A 19,352-nucleotide genomic window follows, 5' to 3' on the forward strand; every position below is an offset into this window, starting at 1 on the left:
TGTCCAGAATCAAGCTCAAACTACATGCTCGTCTTGATCCGTGACCCTTTAGATGAGATATTCGCATATGTATATATATATAGTCATATCGGACGACTTCATGCATGTCGATAAAGTAGTTTCAAGTTATTTTGTGACTACAGGTTAAAATTCTTTCTTACAAGTTCACGATTGACAAGATGTACAATTTTTGCAGTACTGCAAATACTTGGAAACAAAGGGCACTTAACCCAACTTCGTGGTGAGTAGCAATATATAGCGGCCCTTGCATGTATGCATTTATGCAAGCATAGAAACGCGTACCTAAGCTATGACTACCAATCCAACATTCATCACACAGCAGGTATATATTCACCTTATTTCAAATTGTCCTCTCAGCTAGTTACATCTTGGCTACGTAGCCTTTTCCATTCCACCCATACCCGGTTCACATCGAGTCCAAAAGTAAGGGTAGCATGTGAAATCAACGCCCTACCCTCATAAAGCCAATTTAGATGACATAATAGGTATATGAAGCGGATGAAAAGAATAAACCAGCTCATAAAGATCTACAGGGAAGAGTCCCGTTCTCCATGTACAATGTGCCCATCCATAATCGTATAAGAGCCAACATATGAGCACAAAGGTCCATCGAATGCAGTCTTTCCGGGTATATGCATGCATGATACAAAGCAAGAGACGTCGCTATTCGGAAAAAAAAAATTCAAGGTATAAAGACGACGGTTTGAAAAAAGGCTCGTTCGGTCATCGCTATTGTCACATTCCTTCCTGAGTCGCAGATGCATCGCGTATTTATCGTTGAGCTGTACAAAAGGTGTGAATAATGTGCAGAAAGATTTCTGTAATTTCGAGTGGTTCGTTTAGGCGGCAGCTGTAATAAGCTCTTTGGGTGCTCCCTCAGCCTTCTTCAGAAGCTCGTACGGTGGGCGCTTCACGACACCGCCGGTCACAGGGAGTTGAGTTCCAACGCCGGTAAGGTACGTATCTACGTCTCGAGCGGCCATGCGACCTTCGTTGATGCCCCTGTGGAGTTTAGTGGGTGACATGAGAACAGAATCGAATTATAACATACCAGACAATCAGTGATTGACCTCGTCGGCAATCACCAGCGGCAAAGACACCCGGTAGGTTGGTGTTGTATTTTCCCTGGGGTGTCTTGACATTCTTGCGCGCATCTTTTTCGATTTTTTCTCCTAAGATACGGTCCTCCGGGCCCAAGAAACCCATGGATAGGAGTACAAGCTCAGCAGGGAAGAACTCTTCGCTTCCCTCTTTGTGTTTCATGTCCCAGCCACCAGACGAGTTCTTAGTCCACTCAACACGAATGGTGTTGATACCCTTGACTTTGCCAGAGCCGTCATCGACGAACTCCTTGGACATGACGCAGTATTCGCGTGGATCCTTGCCCATGTGGGTCTTGACTTCTGTGTGGCCGTAGTCGACACGGTAGATACGTGGCCATTGCGGCCATGGGTTGTCGCGAGCACGTTCGTTTGGAGGCTGCGGAAGTAGCTCAAAATTGGTGACTGACTTAGCACCGTGTCGAACAGATGTACCAATACAGTCATTACCGGTATCACCACCACCGATAACAACAACGTGCTTGTCCTTGGCGGAGATGTACTCTCCATCGGCCAGCTCAGAGTCGAGGAGAGACTTGGTGTTTTTGTGAAGGAACTGCATGGCATAGTGGATGCCCTCAAGGTTTCGGTTTGGAATTGGGAGATCGCGGGCAACAGTCGCGCCAGTTGCAATGACGACTGCATCATTCTCCTCGCGCAACGAGTCAAGAGTGATATCTCCCTCACCTACAAAGACTCCAGTGACGAAAGTTACGCCTTCGTCGGCTAAGAAATCTACGCGGCGCTGCACAACCTTCTTGTCGAGCTTCATGTTGGGAATGCCGTACATGAGTAGGCCACCAACGCGGTCAGACCGCTCGTAAACGGTGACCAAATGGCCAGCTTTGTTGAGCTGGTCAGCGCAGGCAAGACCGGCAGGACCGGAGCCAATAATTGCGACTTTCTGACCACTGCGGTATTTGGGGGGTGTAGGTACCATCCATCCCATTTCGAAACCTCGGTCGATGATGGCGCATTCGATAGACTTGATGCCGACTGGATCTTCGTTGATGCCAAGAACGCAAGCACCCTCGCAAGGAGCTGGACAAACACGACCAGTAAATTCCGGAAAGTTATTTGTCATAAGCAAACGATTGAGAGCATCCCTCCATTGGTTTTGGAACACTAATTCGTTCCATTTCGGAATGATGTTGCTAATGGGACAGCCGGAGTCAGACTGGCAGAACGGGACGCCACAGTCCATGCATCGGGCAGTCTGGTACTTGAGCTCATCCATATTTAGACGGCTTGAAAGCTCCTGCCAGTCGCGTGTCCGAGTCTTCGGGTTACGGTACTTCTCAGAGCGGCGGTGGTATTTCATAAAGCCACGCGTCTTGTCCAAGACGAGGGCCGATCGCTTCTTCTCCGCCTTGGCATCCCCAACGCTCTCTTCAATGTCCAAGAGGTCATTCTTCTTCTTCTCTTTTTCTTGAGCGGCGTGTTCCTTGTCACGAGATTCTTGATGAATCTCACGTACCTTGTTACCAGGTAAGATTGGCAAAGGATAAGCGGCCTTTCTTGCCTCTTCAGCCTTCTTAGCCTCCTCTTCCATGACACGCTTGTAGTCGGTAGGCAACACCTTAACAAAGCGAGGTAGGGCTCTTGTGAAGTCAAGAAGGATGCGTGCAGCAAGCTCAGATCCAGTGTAGTGATGGTGATCCTCGACCAGACCACGCAGAAATGCAATCTCCGTTGGATCCTCCAGACTTGAAAGCTCAACCATCTCCTGATTGACTTTGCCCTCGAAGTCGTGGTGCATGTCGAGAACATAGGCGATACCACCCGACATACCAGCAGCAAAGTTGCGTCCGGTAGAGCCAAGGACAAGTACGCGACCGCCGGTCATGTACTCGCAACCGTGATCACCAACTCCTTCAACGACCGCTGTCACGCCAGAGTTGCGCACGGCGAAACGCTCAGCCGCGACTCCGCGGAAGAAACACGTTCCGCTGGTCGCGCCGTATAGACACACGTTTCCGATGAGTACATTCTCCTCAGCCTTGTACACAGCAGATCTGGGTGGGTAAACAATGAGCCTACCACCGGACAGGCCTTTGCCAACGTAGTCATTGGCGTCACCCTCTAGCTCTAGAGTCACACCAGGTGCCAAGTACGCACCGAACGACTGGCCGGCCGAGCCCCTGATGTTTGCATGAATAGTATCCTGCGGTAGACCAGCTTCACCATAGCGTCTGCTAATCTGGTAAGATAGAGTCGCCCCCAGGGCGCGGTCGGTGTTGACGACGTCACATTCGATGCGGACTGGTAAACCTTTCTCAAGTGCGAGCTCGGACTCGGCAATCAACTTGTTATCGAGGCGGATGTGTAGCTTGTGGTCCTGCTTGCGAACGTTGTACGTGGCAACACCTGGTCGGAGAGTGTGTGCAGGAGTGAGGATGAGAGAGAGATCAATGTTCTCGGTCTTGGCTGTGCGAAGGTCATCTCTGACGCGTAGCACGTCGCAGCGACCAACCATCTCGTTGACGGTGCGAAAGCCAAGCTTAGCCATGATAGCTCGGAGTTCATTGGCAACGTAGTAGAAGAAGTTGATGACATGCTCCGGGGTACCAGTGAACTTCTTGCGCAGTTCAGGATCCTGAGTAGCAATACCAACGGGGCATGTGTTCAAATGGCTGTACTGTGTCAGTATTTATCAATGTGCACGCTCGTATACGAATCTTACCATTTACGCATCATGATACAGCCCATAGCGATCAATGGTGTAGTGGCAAAGCCCCATTCCTCGGCACCAAGCAGGCAGGCAAGAGCAACGTCACGACCGGTGCGGAGCTGGCCGTCTGTCTGAACAATAACACGACCACGCAGATCGTTCAGCACAAGAGTTTGATGAGTTTCCGCAAGACCAAGCTCCCAAGGTAGACCGGCATACTTGATACCTGTCCATCTCGAAGCGCCGGTACCACCATCGTGACCAGAAATGAGAATGTGGTCGGCCTTGGCCTTGGCAACACCCGATGCGACAATACCAACACCAGTCTCGGACACAAGCTTGACAGACACACGAGACCGGGGATTAGAGCACTTTAGGTCATAGATAAGCTGCTTCAGATCTTCAATCGAGTAGATGTCGTGATGTGGTGGCGGTGAGATCAGACCCACGCCAGGAGTGGAGTGACGCGTCTTCGCAATGGGACCGGAAACCTTATGGCCAGGAAGCTCACCACCCTCACCCGGTTTAGCGCCCTGTGCCATCTTGATTTGAAGTTCATCAGCATCGGCAAGATAGTTACTGGTAACACCGAAACGACCAGACGCGATCTGCTTGATGGCCGAACGCATCGTGTCGCCATTCTCCATCCGCAAGCTACGTTCCGCGTCTTCACCACCCTCGCCGGTGTTGGATTTGCCTCCGAGACGGTTCATAGCCACAGCTAAGGTCGAATGGGACTCCATGGAGATTGAGCCGTATGACATGGCACCAGTGACGAACCGGCGAACAATTTCAGTCCAGGGTTCGACTTGCTCGATAGGTACAGCGGCACGATCTTCAAAGTCAAAGTCGAGAAGACCGCGAAGCGTACAGTCTTTGATTCGCTCGTACTCAGCGATCGAGTATGCCTCATATGACTTGTCGTTCTTGGAGCGTACGGCATCCTGTATGTTTGCAATGGCAGTTGGGTCGTTGACGTGAGGTTCACCGCCGTCTCTCCAGTGGTACTCGCCAGTCTCGGCCAGGCCCGGAATCTCAACGATAGACTTGGACGGATAGCCCTTCTCGTGGAGGGCGAATGCGTCTTGGGCAATGAGCTCGAAAGTCATACCCTTGATACGACTGGCGGTGCCGGTGAAGCATCGGTCGACGACCGAGTCATCGATACCCAGAGCCTCGAAGATCTGCGCTCCTTTATAACTCTGGAGTGTAGAGATACCCATCTTACTCATGACCTTCAGGATCCCACCGTCACACGAGTGTTTGTAATTCTCAACGAGCTGCTCTGGTTCGAGCTTCTTGCGGATGAGGCCTTCTCGGTGCATCTTCAAAATACATTCGATGGCAAGATATGGACAGACAGCATCAGCTCCGTACCCAATAAGGACACACATGTGATGCACCTCACGAGCTTCGGCAGTCTCGATAATGAGGGCTGCTTGAGATCGCCACCTGTTGCGCACGAGGTGATGGTGTACCATACCAGTAGCGAGAAGAGCGGAGACTGCCACACGATCGACAGAGGTGGCACGGTCAGAGAGCACGATAATACTCTTGTGGCTGTTGATGGCGTCAGTCACTCGGTCGCAGATGGTATCCAAGGCATCCATATATCCTTGTACACCCTGCTCTTTGGGGAATGTGATATCGATAGTCTGGACAGACCAGGCCGACTGGACCTTGGAGATGTTCGTGAGTGCATTGAACTCTTCAAGTGAAAGCACAGGAGATGGCAACAGAAGACGCGAGCACTGGCTCTCGTTCATCTCAAGCAGATTGCCCTGAGGGCCGACGTATGCCTCTAGAGACATGACAATGGCTTCACGAATGGGATCGATAGGAGGGTTGGTGACCTGTGCGAATAGCTGACGGAAGTATTCGTAGAGAAGACGTGGCTGCGCAGCAAGGCAGGCCAAGGGGGCGTCATTACCCATAGAACCCAGAGCTTCCTTGGAGTCAGCAGCCATTGGACCAAGCAACAAACTGATCTGTTCAAGGGAGTAACCGAAAGCTCTTAGTCTCGGGTCTTCTTGGAGCTTGGTTTCAGTGATCTTGTGAGCAATAGATGTGCCGGATTTTGTGATGTCTGCAACTACGCCATCCATTGAGATCAAGTTCTTTTCAACCCACGCACCAAAATTCTGGCGATTTGCAACAGATTCTTTCAGTTCAGCATCATCGACGATACGGCCAGCAACAGTATCTACAAGCAACATCCTTCCAGGCTGAAGTCTGCCCTTCTGTACGATGCGTTCGGGGTCGACGGCGATTGTACCTACTTCAGAGGCACAAATGATGCGATCATCATCAGTAACGTAGTAACGGCATGGACGTAGACCATTTCGATCAAGGTTAGCACCGCAGTAACGACCATCTGCAAAGGTGAACAGGGCAGGGCCATCCCATGGCTCCATCATACACGAAGCCCACTCGTAGAAAGCTTGCTTAGCAGGGTCAATAGAATCATTACCTTGCCAGGCTTCTGGAACCATGAGCATGACTGCTTCGGGTAGGGAAAGGACACCATTAATAACGAGGAGTTCGAGGACATTGTCGAAGGCGGCCGAATCAGAGCCACCGTCTTCAATGATAGGATAGAGGAGATCGAGCTCATCACCAAAGAGATCAGATTTCATGACACCTTCTCTTGCACGCATCCAATTCTTGTTACCTCGCAGGGTGTTGATCTCACCGTTGTGGGCCGCCCACCGGAGCGGTTGCGCTCTGTCCCAGCTAGGGAACGTGTTGGTGGAGAATCGGGAATGTACCAAGGCGAAGTGACCTTCATAATCTACGTTTACCAAATCATGGTAATACTCGTAGACTTGCACGGGAGCCAGTTGGCCCTTGTAAACGATGTTCTTATTGCTCAAAGAACACAAGTAAAACCAGTTGTGCAGACCAATGACATGCGTCGCCCGCTTTCGTAGAACGTACAGTTGCCTCTCAAAGTACGGCTCGTCATACTTTTCTTCAAAGCTCTCCAGTGGCGATTTTCCCTCGCCATAAGCAGTCTTGAGGACCACAAAAGGCTGCAGAACAATAGGCTCACGCGACAGAGCTGCCGGCCCCAGTAGCGTTGAGTCTCGTGGCACTTCTCGCCATCCTAGCACACGCAGATCTAGCGAGTCGGCCACATCCTCAAATGTAGCGATTGTGTCTTTCAGTATCTCTGTGTCCGGTTTGAAGAATAGATTGCCGGCGGCATACTGGCCTTGTTTGGGCAGCTTGATGCCCTGCTCGCGCTCGAAATTCTTCACGAAGAACTTGTGAGGGATCGACGTCATGACTCCAGCGCCGTCGCCATCTCTAGCGTCAGAGCCGACAGCGCCACGATGGGTCATGTTGCAAAGTAAACTGCGAGCTGCACAGGAAGATCAGCACGTGAGTGCGAACCGTTTACGAAAGGGTAGACGCGGAATGTATCTTACCATCACTGACAATCTTGTGGCTCGCTTTACCCTTGATATGGCTGTGATCAGTGTCAGGGATCTGTGAAGACTACTACTGGAAGACATGGCTGAGAACTCACGCAGCAAAGCCTACTCCACAAGCATCTTTCTCAAGATCTGGATCATAGAGACCCTGCTTCAAGGGCAATGTTCCAGCCCATGATTTGTTCTCTGGAGTATCCTGGTACTCGTACACCTTCGAAGGTTCCTCCTCAATTTCAGAAGCGCATATTTTTGGTTCTTCTTTGAATGAAACTCGACCCATACTTCCGGCGAATAGGCCGAACGATCAGATTGGGTGACGGTGGCGAGCAACTGAGAAGAGAGAATGTATGAGGAGATGGCCGCGGATGGCCAATAGGTTGGGGGTGTTCGTCTGGCTTGAGAGTGTATTGATGTTGTAGCTGTGCAGAGAATTCTTGGTCAGATACCGGGTATTACAAAGGTTTGCAGAGAGAGAGAGAGTGAGCAGGGAGGAAAAAATGGCAGACTGGTGCCGAGAGTAGTGGAAAGGGAAGTATGGCAAGCGGGGAATTGTTGATGAATAGCTTGACGCGGATTGGTTGGGAGCGGGAGCGGTAGCGGAGAGCAAGCATCTACGCCCACCATGCCCGCCCTTCTCAAGCGCGCCCAGACCAGAGTCGGAGGCTCCATCCATTGACCATTAGTTGAGAGTCTGTCGGTGATAGCCTGTCCCTGTCCTGTCTTGTCGCAACGTAGGCACCGCTTTTATTTTGCTGGCAGCCGGTGTGCAGATCCGCGGACATGCGATGTATGCGATCGCTGCAGCAGATGCATATGACGCTGGCCCCAAGAGCATCTACCAATATTATTTGTTGGCGTACGACCTTTGGAGCTCTTATCGGTTTGAGAGCTTCGGCGAATGACATGTAGCCGGGTTTGTCGATACAGCGCCGTGCCGACCACGCCATGCACTGCACTGCATGCTTGCATCATGTCTGGCTGCCCTGCTGCTGCTGCTGCTGCTACTACTGACGGACGATGGGTTTTGGCATGGCAAAAGTGACATTGTGTGTGCTCTTCTTGATCTCTCATCTTGGGCGGTCTTTCACGGACGGATGCCGGGCGGGGAAAGGAAGGGGAATGTCACACTTACTGTCTGTCGTGACTTCGTGGCCGTTCAATAGGCTCGCGACGGGGTCGTAGTGGTGGAAGGGCACGAAATCTAGGTGATAGGGTAAATAGTCTCGGAGACGTGGTGCGTGATGAGAAAAGCAGCGGAAAGAGGGAGATGTTTGTGGGGGGGATGTGGTAGAATTTATGTGCCGGCAGGCCACACCTAGCAGTAGTAACAGTAGTAGGAGTATCGTGTCCACAGACCGTTGCATAGCCAAAACTCCAGTCTCCAGCAAAACTGCCACCATCCATGTCTCTGATGGATTGTGTACAATGGGTGATCTGGTTTAGGCGATATTTCATCTAGTTCTAGCGATCCCAAGATACACACCATCGGCTGGCCCCCCTCCCCCCCCCCTTCCCCGCGCCTCGAAGCAGATAATACTCCATAACAGTACATGGCTCCACTCGCAGTAGGCATAATTGATACAATTACTCATAACATCTTGGAGGTCGACACAGATTCGCAGATGTGCAACAGCTATCGCCCACGTCTTCTTCCCTCAAGATCATCAGGTCTTGGCCACGACGCCGACAGCGGACAGCGGACAGCGGACGGAAGAATCTGGCTAGGAGGAGGGAGTGGGGAGGACCCAGTGGAACATGGTCGTCGTTGGTGGCAAGTACAAGTGAAAGGATGGATGGCGGACGAATAATTAATGGTAATGGTCAACGTCAATGATGGGCACAACCATACTAATATGTCAAGATTGTGTGTCTTGACGAGCCGCGGCCAAACTCGATGAGGAGCAGTGCAGTACCCCACGGTTCGTAGGGACGTGCACTGGTACTACTTGGGTTGGACTGCATGTTTTTCACGATCCGAGACCCACCCAGACCCCACTTATATTCAATGCCCCCAGTCGACGCACCAACACACACACGCACACCTCACGCACGCAAAAATATTTAGTACTGCTGTGGATGTGCATGTGCATGTGCATAGTAATTAGTACTCTTATGTATGTGATTTGACCTAGTACCAAGGGTAGGTAGGACGATTAAAGCCTTCTTCTTCATCTGTCGACGAATCAGCCCACGCCCGTTTCCTAATCCGCTTCTGTTTCCCGCAATTGGCTATAATTGATTTCCCTAGCTAATTCGGTACAGTCATCTATTGACATTTGACCTATGATGCTTATCGCTGCTAGTCAATTACTACTCCCTCTCTCAACCTCCTCCGGGACTGCTACAAATACATGCCAAATCATTCTTATATCTTGGTCGTCGCCCGCAACCAAAACGACTGCTTGGTTGGTCTTCTGTAGTCACATTGAATCCATAGCTCGACTATGAACACGCGCCTCCGAGTCTATCTCACGTTTACTGTGGGCTCATAATAACGTGCACGTAATTACATCTTGCATGCAATCGGCGACTCGGACATCCACAGTCGAGTGTGGAGTGTGTGTGGACGAGGATATCTCGGAGTCGGAGCCCGCCGCGCCGCGCGCTTCGTCTTTGCTGCCAACTGCAGTGCCTCTCGGGCGTTTACGGAACTTACTCATCATTTTTCGAATTTTTGTGAGTCACGAGAACTGCTTTCCAGTGCCATCCAGGCCCCTCCACTCTCCGACATCGCTTGTGTGTGGACCCCTTTTGTGCCTTAAAATCAATGGATGCTCCTTTCATCAACGTGCCGAGAATGTTGAGTTTCAAGTGAGCGACGGCACAACATAGGACCATCCCCAATCATCTCATGTCTGCCACGGACCGAGAACATGGCTGTGGGAATGGCGTACGTCAGATCTGATGGGACCAACATCGGGCCCTACCCGCCTGGCACCTGTTGCGCAGCCTAGATTCAACCGTGATACAATGTTGCAGCCCGAGTTTAGGTATAATTACATATTCTCGGTCTCTCCTCTTGCTCTGGAGGGCAAGTTCACGGTCTTGTGTTATTAGCGGTACCTGCCAGCACTCCAAGCTCGTGGCTCGTAGAGTTCCCCGCATTGCCACACGTTCATTTGCCATGTACGCAATCCGCGACACGTGCTTAGAAGGCTTGCTCGACAGCGTTGCTCGCTCACTTGCATCTCTTGAACATGCCTCATCGGGAGAAATACGCCTGCGCCGACGTACAAGTTGGCACCAGCCTCATGTGGGGGAGAGATCGACCCTGTAAGGCGTTTGCACTGAAAACATGACTCTGATTCATTCAAACTCAGCAATTGTATTCAGATCTGGTAGGTATGCAGTTTTTATTTTGTATATGAGATGCCTCTCTCTGCATCTTGATGAATGATGGATGTCGGTTATTGCGAGCCCAAACAGGGTCAGCTGTCTAAAGAGTCGATGAATGACATGAATGACTAAACTCCAATTCCTGCCCTGGTACCATGCGCGTGTCTTTTCTACCCAGAAGCCGGTAAAATAGCACATACCCGATATGTAAGTTTTGACAATAGTCCGGTAGGCAGAGCGCAACTGCAATATGTCAACAATCTGGTCGGCCCAAGTATGCATTCTCAGCTTCCTCCAAAGTCTGTAGAGACTGCTGCAAATCACTTACATTTTGACGTCTTCCACACTTATTAGTGCTCCATGGCGTCATCCTCCTGGGGCTCTTCAAAGTCGTCATCGTCGTCCTCATCGTCGTCCAGACCCTCTGCATTCTGGGCGGCGGTTGCGAAGTCAATGTTCTTGCCACGCGTACGTCGGCCGCTGCCGATGATGTTATTTGTGTCAATCTCCTCCATGTTGTCCTCATCTTCCTCTTCGGCTGTACGATGTGTCAGTATTGTGTGCTTGATGAATCGTCTTCGTTCAGAGTATTGCCACATACGCTCTTCGGCCTGTCTCTACGTTAACGGATGCTGCACTCGTACAAGAGCAGCTGGTGGCATACCTCAGCCTCAACTCCCGACTCCTCATCAGAGCCATCATCGTCCTCGTCCATACTCATGTCTTGAGCTGTATCGGCAGCTTTTCCTTTGCCTTTGTTTTCAGTGGCCGCTGAGTCGCCAGAGGCTGCTTCGTTGGAGTAGTCTGCCATGCTTGCGTCCAATGGATCAGATCAGTGCGTGTTTTGTTGATTTGGTGCGGTATGAGAGGCAATGCAAAAGAGATTCTGGCGGTGTGCGGGACAGTTCATGAATTGAAGGTGAGGAAATCGCGCGCAAGGGGGGTGATCCGTGGACGCGCCCCTCCAAACACACTAATGTTTTTCTGGCTTAGTGTTGGCGGGGTCAACACAGGTACTGTAGGTAATTAGGTCAAGGCATCACCCATGGATGCCCAGCCCTGGAGGTGCTCAGCTTGCTCATTTAGGTCTACCATCTACTCAATCACTTTCTCGAATACCTCAAGTCTCCCCTTAAACATCATTCATCTCTGCTGGAATGATCTGGGACGGGAGTGCTTATTGGTATCATGGCGACGAGGGCAGTCTTCTTAAAGCAAGACGAGGACTACAAAAGGAGAGTGCGGGATTATGAGAACAGATTGCCGTCATCTGGAGATCACTGCACAGAGATGTGATGAGTTGTATCGTTTTTGCTATATCAACGACAGTCTTCGGCAAGCCCAACGCGCAGCTTAGTTTTCAGTCAATAAAATGTAAGTCGTGAGATTCGCTATGTGGGATAAGCTAATGGATCAAACCGCATAAAAGAATTACAGACGCCACTGACGGAGGAGTTGCATCGCAGATTGAGAGGGTGGAATGTGTTGCACTACCAGTCCTTCTTGAGATCAAAGGACCACTCGAGCTTCAAATGAGTAACATTGTCGTCGTCGATGAACTTGGAGACAGCATTGTAATGACCACGTGCCATCATACCAGAAGGAGCAGTCTCGGCTTCGACTAGGCATTTGTTAGAGGATTTGTAGGCACGGCAAGGAGTGTAATGACATACACTTCTTCTCATAGCTTGGCTTATCAGTCGTGTTGGGGCTGTACGATCCCTAGAGCAGCACATTAGCGAGAAGTCGATGAGCGATGAAAAGACCGAGTATACAATCATCTCTTGGGCCTTGTTACTGATGATACCACGCTTGACCACTTGAACGTATTTCAAGCCTGACAGAATCTGATGCTGAACCTTGAACTGCGCCTTCATACGAAACTTTGCGCCTTCTTTGATGGTGAAGGGCTTCTCCTTGAGATGCTCAACTGCGCCCGGTGACTTCAGGTCGATGATGATGTCGTCGCGTCCTTCGACCTAGGACTGATTAGTCTTGAGTCATGTGCGCCTCGATCTTTGATGGCTTGCCTCCAGCCCAAGGGACTCGATTATGACCTTACGCGGATCATTGGGATCAGAGATGGTGTTACCCGCTCCTAGGCCGAGACTCTCCTTCCACTTCCTAAGAGATTCGTCGTTTTGGTCTAAGGGATCTGGTTAGTCGTCTCCATTTGTTGCGATAATAAGGAATCCTGTTCTGGTAGGGCTTTGGACCAAGCAATACAAGGTGCATGGGCGGGACGCTGCTGATGAATCTCCTGGCCGGTTTCTCGATATACCCTTCACGACGGTAACCTGCAAAGTCGGCCCAGTGGCTTTCACACACAAGGAGGTGGTACACGCATCCATATCCCCACCACCTGCCACCCAAGTCGACCACGTCAAGAGCTTCAGGCATACAGCATTCTGGACAGTTACCAAGGATTATCCTGATCGTTCCGTCGGCGGACTTCTCGAAGACATGATGCCCAAAGACGGGCGCATCGACTTCAGGTGCGGGTCGAAGAAATGCGACTGTCGGAACTGCCAAGATGACGGTTGCGGTGAAAATGATAGTTTTGGCATGCTCGACAGTTATCATAGCCTTCCCCTTTCGAAAAGCATCCCAGCCAGATCTGCAGGTGGGCTGCACGAGGTCCTTGATTAGCGGTGACATTCGGTGAGCAAGGAGTCGACGTGTCGGATACATCCAGGGTTTCATGCGATTCTCTATGTATTTCATGGGAATGCTGGACCAGTCTTCAGTCCAAGCTATGTAATGACCAACAGAACAATGCTGATAGTCTGTATCTTTTGGCTTCGGGATAGAAGGCAATGCTATTGGATGGTATGCAAACAGTTGTCTAAGTGTGCGAACATGATCCATTCCAATCGGATCTAAGTCTGTCGCAGATGCACTTTCAAGGTTTGGCTCGGGCGGAGATGTTTGGATCTCGTCGATCTGCTCCTCCCTGGAGCCCACGGGTGGAGACGAAAGGCTGGAGGGTTCGCCGGCGATGCGAGCGGTATGGGATAGAGTGTCATCGATACCGAAGCTGCCTTGTTTGGAAGCATCCAAACTGTGTCCTCGAGTGTAGGCACTGTCCCTATGATGTGACGGACTAGGATAGTCTGCCATATGGAAGCGAGTGGGATGGATGTTTGTAGCAAGTATTGTATTATTGTGAAAAGAATATAGGTGCTCTCTGGTCTCAAGTCGGCTGAAGCGATATGATGGAGGTAGATGTGATCCAAATCGATGAAGTGAAGGATGTTCTCTAAGAATGGATCTCACGGGCGGAACGAAGCAGAGAGATGCGAACAGTGGCGGGCGCGAGATACGCAGTAGGCAAGGTAGTCGCGAGCCATGGCGAGTGATGTTGAGCGCGACTTGCTACCTCTTACTTTGTTGGATCTTTTGTTTTTGTTGTAAGGTAGGTATGGATCGCGTTATATGCAGGTGGGTTGCTGAGGCGTCCAAGTAGCAGATTCCCCAAAGATTGATCTTTAGCCGGTAACACTGGACGGACCTCAGGCGCGGGGCGATGGCGTGGTGGAAATAGGACAAGGGTTGATTGTATCGCGGGAGTTGTAGTTTGGTAAGGGGAAAGAAGAGTGGAAGAAGTGGAAGTGGATTGGGAAGAGCTTACCTAGTTGTTTGTACTCGTCGATGGTCTTTGATTCGCCGACCTTGAAGCCGGCAGTCTGCTCGGGGACAAGCTCGTCGTCGTGATGAGCGGCGGACATGTCGACAGCAGGACGTAGGGAAGAATTGGCAGGGTGGAGGAGTGGGAAGAGGTGGTGGAAAGTGGAAGAAGGGCAAGAATAGAATGAAGGAAGAAAATTGGAGGATGGAGGTTGAGGCGGCGTAGGAGCACGACACTGAGCAGCACAACGAGTGAGGTGGAGGATGGATTGGATGTTGTGGATGGCGGGGCACTGGCAGAGGTGGGATGGATCCATCCATGCATGACATGAGCAACGTTAATCACCTACTAATTATTGATGATGGTGCGTAACCCTATAGTGGGCACACCACACGGAGGTCTCACCGCCTCTACTCAAGGCTGGATGCATGAGAATGAGAGTCTGTTACTGTGCAATATGTGTTTCTTGAGTATGGTGATGTGATGTGCGTGGGAGGTGTGGAAGTGGCTGGTGGCTGGTGGCTGGTGGCTGGTGGCTGGGGCTAACAAATAGCAGCCAATACCTACTACGGCATAATGGCGGGCCTAGAGGGGGGAGAATTCAGGGGAAGAAGGCGAAGTAGGGGCGTTTTGTTGTTTGGGCAGAGGGCAGAGGGCAGAGGGCGGAGGGCACTAATCAATCGCTGGTGGCCATAATTACTGCCTCGGACTCTTGGAGGGAGGCTAATTTAGCTGGGGAGGCAGCTAATTAGTGGGGGAGGCAGCTAATTAGCTGGGGAGGTGCCTGGGGAGGTGCCCACGCAGCTGGTCGAGGTCGCTACTACAGTCAGTACATACCAGGTAATGAAGGCAGAGAGGTCAGGTACCATAGCTATTAACTGTTGTTAGCTGGCTATTAATTAGTTAAACTATTAAGGAATACCTACACCTACCTATTAATGTCCCTACCCTCCATACCTCAATAGGCAAGGTACAGTACGTACTGGATGGATGCATCACTTGGCGCAGTCTGGCTGAGCTGCCCTCCAGACTTTGAGCTGTCCGTCCCCCCCAAATCGCCTAGCCTGAGCCTGAAGCCGCCCTCGCATCCGCACCCGCACCCGCACCAGTCTGTCTGTCTGTCTCTGTCTGCTTGTTTGTCTCTCCCTCTCTCTCTCTCTCTCTCTCTCCAGCCCAACCTTCCATCCTTCCCTCATCTACGCCTCTCCTCTGCCTCAAACTCTGTATTCATCATCACGAGCACACGCCGGTTCGCGATCGTCGCATCGCTTGCTTCCTCCAACCAGCCTATTATTTGCATCAAGGACCCTCGCCTCTACCCGCTTTGTCCTTTGCGCGCCGGCGTCGCATTCTCCAACTCTAATCCGCTGCACCGCCTACCACGTCCATTATCACCACCATCCATTGTTCAACAATGCCTGCAACACGCGTGCTGCCAAAGGCTTTCAACCCGTTGGTAGATCAGAGTCATGCGCCCACACGTATGTCAATGTCCCTGTCGCGCCGCCTATTGCTCCATTGCGTTCGGCCTGCGTTTTCTTTTTTTGCGAAAACCGCGCTAACACCTCGTTCATAGTCGAACAACTCATCGAGAGGCGTCGTCTTGGCCGAACCAATCTCTCTGCCAAACCAGGTCAGGTCGGTGTCGCAAATGCTTCAAAACAAGAGAATCTCGGTCCTTTTGACTACGCCCATCTGCGTGTGCCGCTTCCCAAGGACCTGAAAGGCTCCGGTATCTTCTCGATAGGAAAGAGCAACAACCTCTGGCCTGAATCATACTTCTTGATGGTACGTTATTCCTATCGGCAATCCGCCTGTTTGATGCACAGGGACGCTTATACTATAGCAGCGACGCAGCAGTGATGGATACGTTAGTGCTACAGGCATGTTCAAAGCCGCTTTCCCATGGGCAAAGGTTGAGGAAGAGGAGGCAGAACGGGCATACCACAAGACACTAGGCTCTGCCGGCCACGAGGAGGTGGCAGGGAACGTATGGATCCATCCTGAGGATGCCTTCGAGCTTTCCAAAGAGTACAACATGACAAACTGGGTCCTCGCACTCCTTGACCCTGAACCGATAGAAAAGGGTACCAAATCTCCTGAACGGGATGAGATTGCAACTCCCCCGCGCTTCATTCTCAAGGACGTCAAGCTTCCTCCCCCAGCTTCAAGCACTCGTGGCTCAACTCGCAAGCGGTCCACGCGTTCCGCGTCTCCCTCAAAAATTGCCACTCCAGTACGCAAGATGGCCTCACCACGCAAGCCGCGCACATCCCGTCGGAAGAAGGCCGAAGACGACGCCGCCAGCGTAGCGAGCTCTGTTCTGCAAAGCGCCATCGAAAATGGCACTTCTGCCACCGACTCAGTCGACGGCGGCCCTGTCAATGGCGTCGCTGAATCCGTAAAAGTCAACATCGACGAAGTCGTGACCAAAGAAGGCGACAAGGAAATCACAAAGACCTCTGTCGTAATTGACATGCCCGCCGGCCACCCAGACCTGCCACTGCCCGAAAACACCGAAGACATGATGGCAGCTGCAAAAGCAATCGTTGAGAAAGCCACCGCAGAAGACGCTAAATCTGCTGCTACAAACGGCATCAAACCTACGCGGAAGCGCAAGGCCACGGAGGTCGAGGCCGACGACCAGCTCGCCGAAGCATCTGGCGCCGCAAAGCCCAGCGAGCCGTCCACACAGGGCGCTACCAAGAAGAGCAAGACACAGCCGACGAAACGCGAGACAGTGCGGACCAGAGCACTCATCGGAGCCGGGTTGACACTTGCCATCGGCGCCGCAATTCCATATTTCCTGTAGTTTGCGCCGACGCGGACGACCAGCGCGATTTTTTTTTAAAGAGACACTTTCACTCCCCCTTGTTCCGCACCCCCTCCCTCGCACGAGCACCACAGCCCCGACATCACTACTAACACACGCACTAATCACTTCATACTTACTACACCGCACCATAACCCCCATCGTTCCGCTAATGCACCAAGATACCACTCCGTTCGTTGCATTCTCATCTCCCCTTTTTTTGCTCGTCCACTTCGTCTTATGCTTCATTTTTTTTCTCAATTCATGTATTCCCCAAGTACTTTGCGTCTTGATGATCCCCTTTTCCCTCTTCTTTTTTTTGTTGGGGGGTTGGCGTCTTTTGATTCTTCTTTTTGCTTTTTTTTTATTCACGCTCCGATGGGCCCCTTCATATCGTCTGACATTAGGCGGTCTATCTGCTTCCGGCAGACCTTGGGAAACTGTCGTTCGGATCATATATGTGCTTGGTTGGATGTCATGACCGCATTGGTTGGAGTAGGCTTTGGAGATGTGGTGGCTGGGTCAGGCCATGTGAGATGGTACTAGAGAGGGAGGACACAATAGTACTAGAGAGACAGAGGTCACAACAGTGCGACAGAGACAGAGGACACAATAGTACTGAAGAGACCGAGGACACAATAGTACTGGAGAAACCGACGACACAAGTTGAGTCTTCAGGGTTCCAAAGTGCTAGAATGAGGATGGGCGGGAGAGAGGTTAGAAAACGTTGTAATAGACAAGTCAGAAAAATTATTTAAATCAGACGGCTTGTGTGCTTCAAGGCTAATGTGTCCTGATGCTATTCTTGTCCGAGTCTCGCCCAAACACTCCTGTGTAGTCGTCATTTCTGGTATCATTAAACTGGTATCAAACATTTACTCGCTCCGTGAACTTCCTGGAAAATATGCGCCTGCGCATATCTCTTTCACCCAGAACTCCCCCAGCCAGACCCCACCTCGTTCGTTCACAATACGCATAATCATGTCACCATAGCATCCCCATCACCTGCCCCATTCATCGATTCATCCTCGTCCCCATTTTCGGCATCTTCCGTATCGAGGCCCAACGGGATGCGTGAGGGAATCTCCTTCTTCTCTTCACGGGCAGTAGTTTCAGCCCATGCTCGGAGTTTTACTAGGTTCCTAATCCGCGCCTCCCGTCTTGCGCCATGAGACGCAAGTATGGCCTCGTTCACCATCGTAGCAACGTCCTGTCGCATGCCGGGTTCGAGAAGCCGATTGAGTTCCTCTGAGAGATCACCCTTCGGGAAAATCAGGAGCGCCATGGTCTGCTCAAGATCATCGAGGAACTCGCTCTTTGTGGGTGCTCGAGGGGCAAGCTCACTGGATGCAAACTCTATGGCAGGCATGATATCGGCGTTTGGTGTGGCCGTACATGTGCGAATCAGCCCGATAAGTTGTAGGCGGAGAAGTGCAAAGTGGAGGGCGGGATCTTTGTCCAGGATCTGGTGAGTCTCACATATTAGACTGCTGGTAATGACATGTATACGAGGAAAGATAGTGATAGGTCATTGAGCTCATATTGAGAACTGAAGTATAGGTGTTGTATATCATCAAAGCCGAAGCTATGAGTGGTGCATGAAAACAAATAATCATATCGAGAAGTGAAGAAAACGGTTGTATACACATACCTCAGTATTGAATTCGTTGATCTTCTTGATAGCCGATTCTATATCACCATGATATATAGCATAGCGTATTTCAACGCGTGCCCGTAGTGAGTCTTCCTCGGTTGGTGGCTGAGTGTTGGCTTCTTGGATATTGGCCTCCTTGGCAAAATTTTCGGCTGCTGACGGGTAGCCTTCGTTGATTAGGTAGTCCAGGATAACATGGTTGATATCTCTACGACAAACCAGTCAGCTACTATGCGTCAGATACTGCTCAGCAAAGAATGAAGAGTTCAAGCAACAAGTGTTGGTCAGAGGTAAGTTTGTTCAAGTCTCCACATGGAATTTTCGGAGAGATTCCCAACTTTTGAGTACATCATATGAAATGCGAAGGGAAGAGAGATAGCGACAAAGTGGCACTTACGTCTTCGATGGCTTCACATTCTCAACCCGCGTCTCAAATGGATGTCGAACATGGTCGCCGCCTGACACAGTTGAGGAGCTCTGAGCAGCGTTAACGAATTGCTGCTGACCACGCGAAGGCAAAACAAGAGTGTACCATGGTGAAGGCGTAAGGTAGAGCCAGCTGCCTCACATTGGTGGAGCTTCAACGTTGCAAAAAGGAACCCAAGTTGTTATGGACGTGGGACGCGATGGTGAAAAATGGGATACGGACGTGTGTGGGCAGAAGCTGTAGCTGCGAAGGGACTTATGTATCGC

General features: G+C 51.1%; 5 protein-coding genes across 5 annotated transcripts; 1 reads left to right on the forward strand and 4 right to left on the reverse strand.

Moving 5' to 3' along the window:
• Positions 1–860: 860 nt before the first annotated feature.
• On the reverse strand, positions 861–7,509 carry EJ05DRAFT_502772 (glutamate synthase; the record flags this gene model as incomplete). The annotated part of the gene is made up of 5 exons (XM_033747306.1): positions 861–1,023; positions 1,073–3,754; positions 3,805–7,156; positions 7,224–7,264; positions 7,325–7,509. 5 exons carry the CDS (start codon positions 7,507–7,509, stop codon positions 861–863), a joined length of 6,423 nt encoding a protein of 2,140 aa, XP_033597751.1.
• A 3,406-nt stretch (positions 7,510–10,915) lies between these two features.
• On the reverse strand, positions 10,916–11,376 carry EJ05DRAFT_502773 (uncharacterized protein; the record flags this gene model as incomplete). Its single annotated transcript, XM_033747307.1, has 3 exons — positions 10,916–11,103; positions 11,167–11,176; positions 11,230–11,376. 3 exons carry the CDS (start codon positions 11,374–11,376, stop codon positions 10,916–10,918), a joined length of 345 nt encoding a protein of 114 aa, XP_033597752.1.
• A 679-nt stretch (positions 11,377–12,055) lies between these two features.
• Positions 12,056–14,293, reverse strand: EJ05DRAFT_493949 (RHO protein GDP dissociation inhibitor-containing protein; the record flags this gene model as incomplete). Its single annotated transcript, XM_033746152.1, has 5 exons — positions 12,056–12,186; positions 12,239–12,287; positions 12,341–12,544; positions 12,623–12,711; positions 14,197–14,293. The coding sequence occupies 5 exons, from the start codon at positions 14,291–14,293 to the stop codon at positions 12,056–12,058; spliced, it is 570 nt and encodes a 189-aa protein (XP_033597753.1).
• A 1,205-nt stretch (positions 14,294–15,498) lies between these two features.
• Positions 15,499–17,091, forward strand: EJ05DRAFT_97585 (uncharacterized protein). The gene is made up of 3 exons (XM_033750112.1): positions 15,499–15,674; positions 15,770–15,981; positions 16,043–17,091. Exons 1-3 carry the CDS (start codon positions 15,608–15,610, stop codon positions 17,003–17,005), a joined length of 1,242 nt encoding a protein of 413 aa, XP_033597754.1. The 5' UTR covers positions 15,499–15,607; the 3' UTR covers positions 17,006–17,091.
• Positions 17,092–17,984: 893 nt separating this feature from the next.
• EJ05DRAFT_488093 (uncharacterized protein) lies at positions 17,985–19,194 on the reverse strand (the record flags this gene model as incomplete). Its single annotated transcript, XM_033745670.1, has 4 exons — positions 17,985–18,470; positions 18,657–18,867; positions 19,057–19,160; positions 19,192–19,194. The coding sequence occupies 4 exons, from the start codon at positions 19,192–19,194 to the stop codon at positions 17,985–17,987; spliced, it is 804 nt and encodes a 267-aa protein (XP_033597755.1).
• Positions 19,195–19,352: the final 158 nt, after the last annotated feature.

Source organism: Pseudovirgaria hyperparasitica, assembly GCF_010093815.1.
Source record: "Pseudovirgaria hyperparasitica strain CBS 121739 unplaced genomic scaffold EJ05scaffold_13, whole genome shotgun sequence".
In the NCBI taxonomy this organism is placed as follows: domain Eukaryota; kingdom Fungi; phylum Ascomycota; class Dothideomycetes; order Acrospermales; family Acrospermaceae; genus Pseudovirgaria; species Pseudovirgaria hyperparasitica.

Bases quoted from the DNA above. Each gene is read 5' to 3' on its own strand.
- EJ05DRAFT_97585 (XM_033750112.1), top strand. From the start codon at position 15,608: ATGCCTGCAACACGCGTGCTGCCAAAGGCTTTCAACCCGTTGGTAGAT. The intron at 15,675-15,769 runs GTATGTCAATGT...CCTCGTTCATAG, and splicing joins TCAGAGTCATGCGCCCACAC to TCGAACAACTCATCGAGAGG. The intron at 15,982-16,042 runs GTACGTTATTCC...ATACTATAGCAG, and splicing joins CTGAATCATACTTCTTGATG to CGACGCAGCAGTGATGGATA.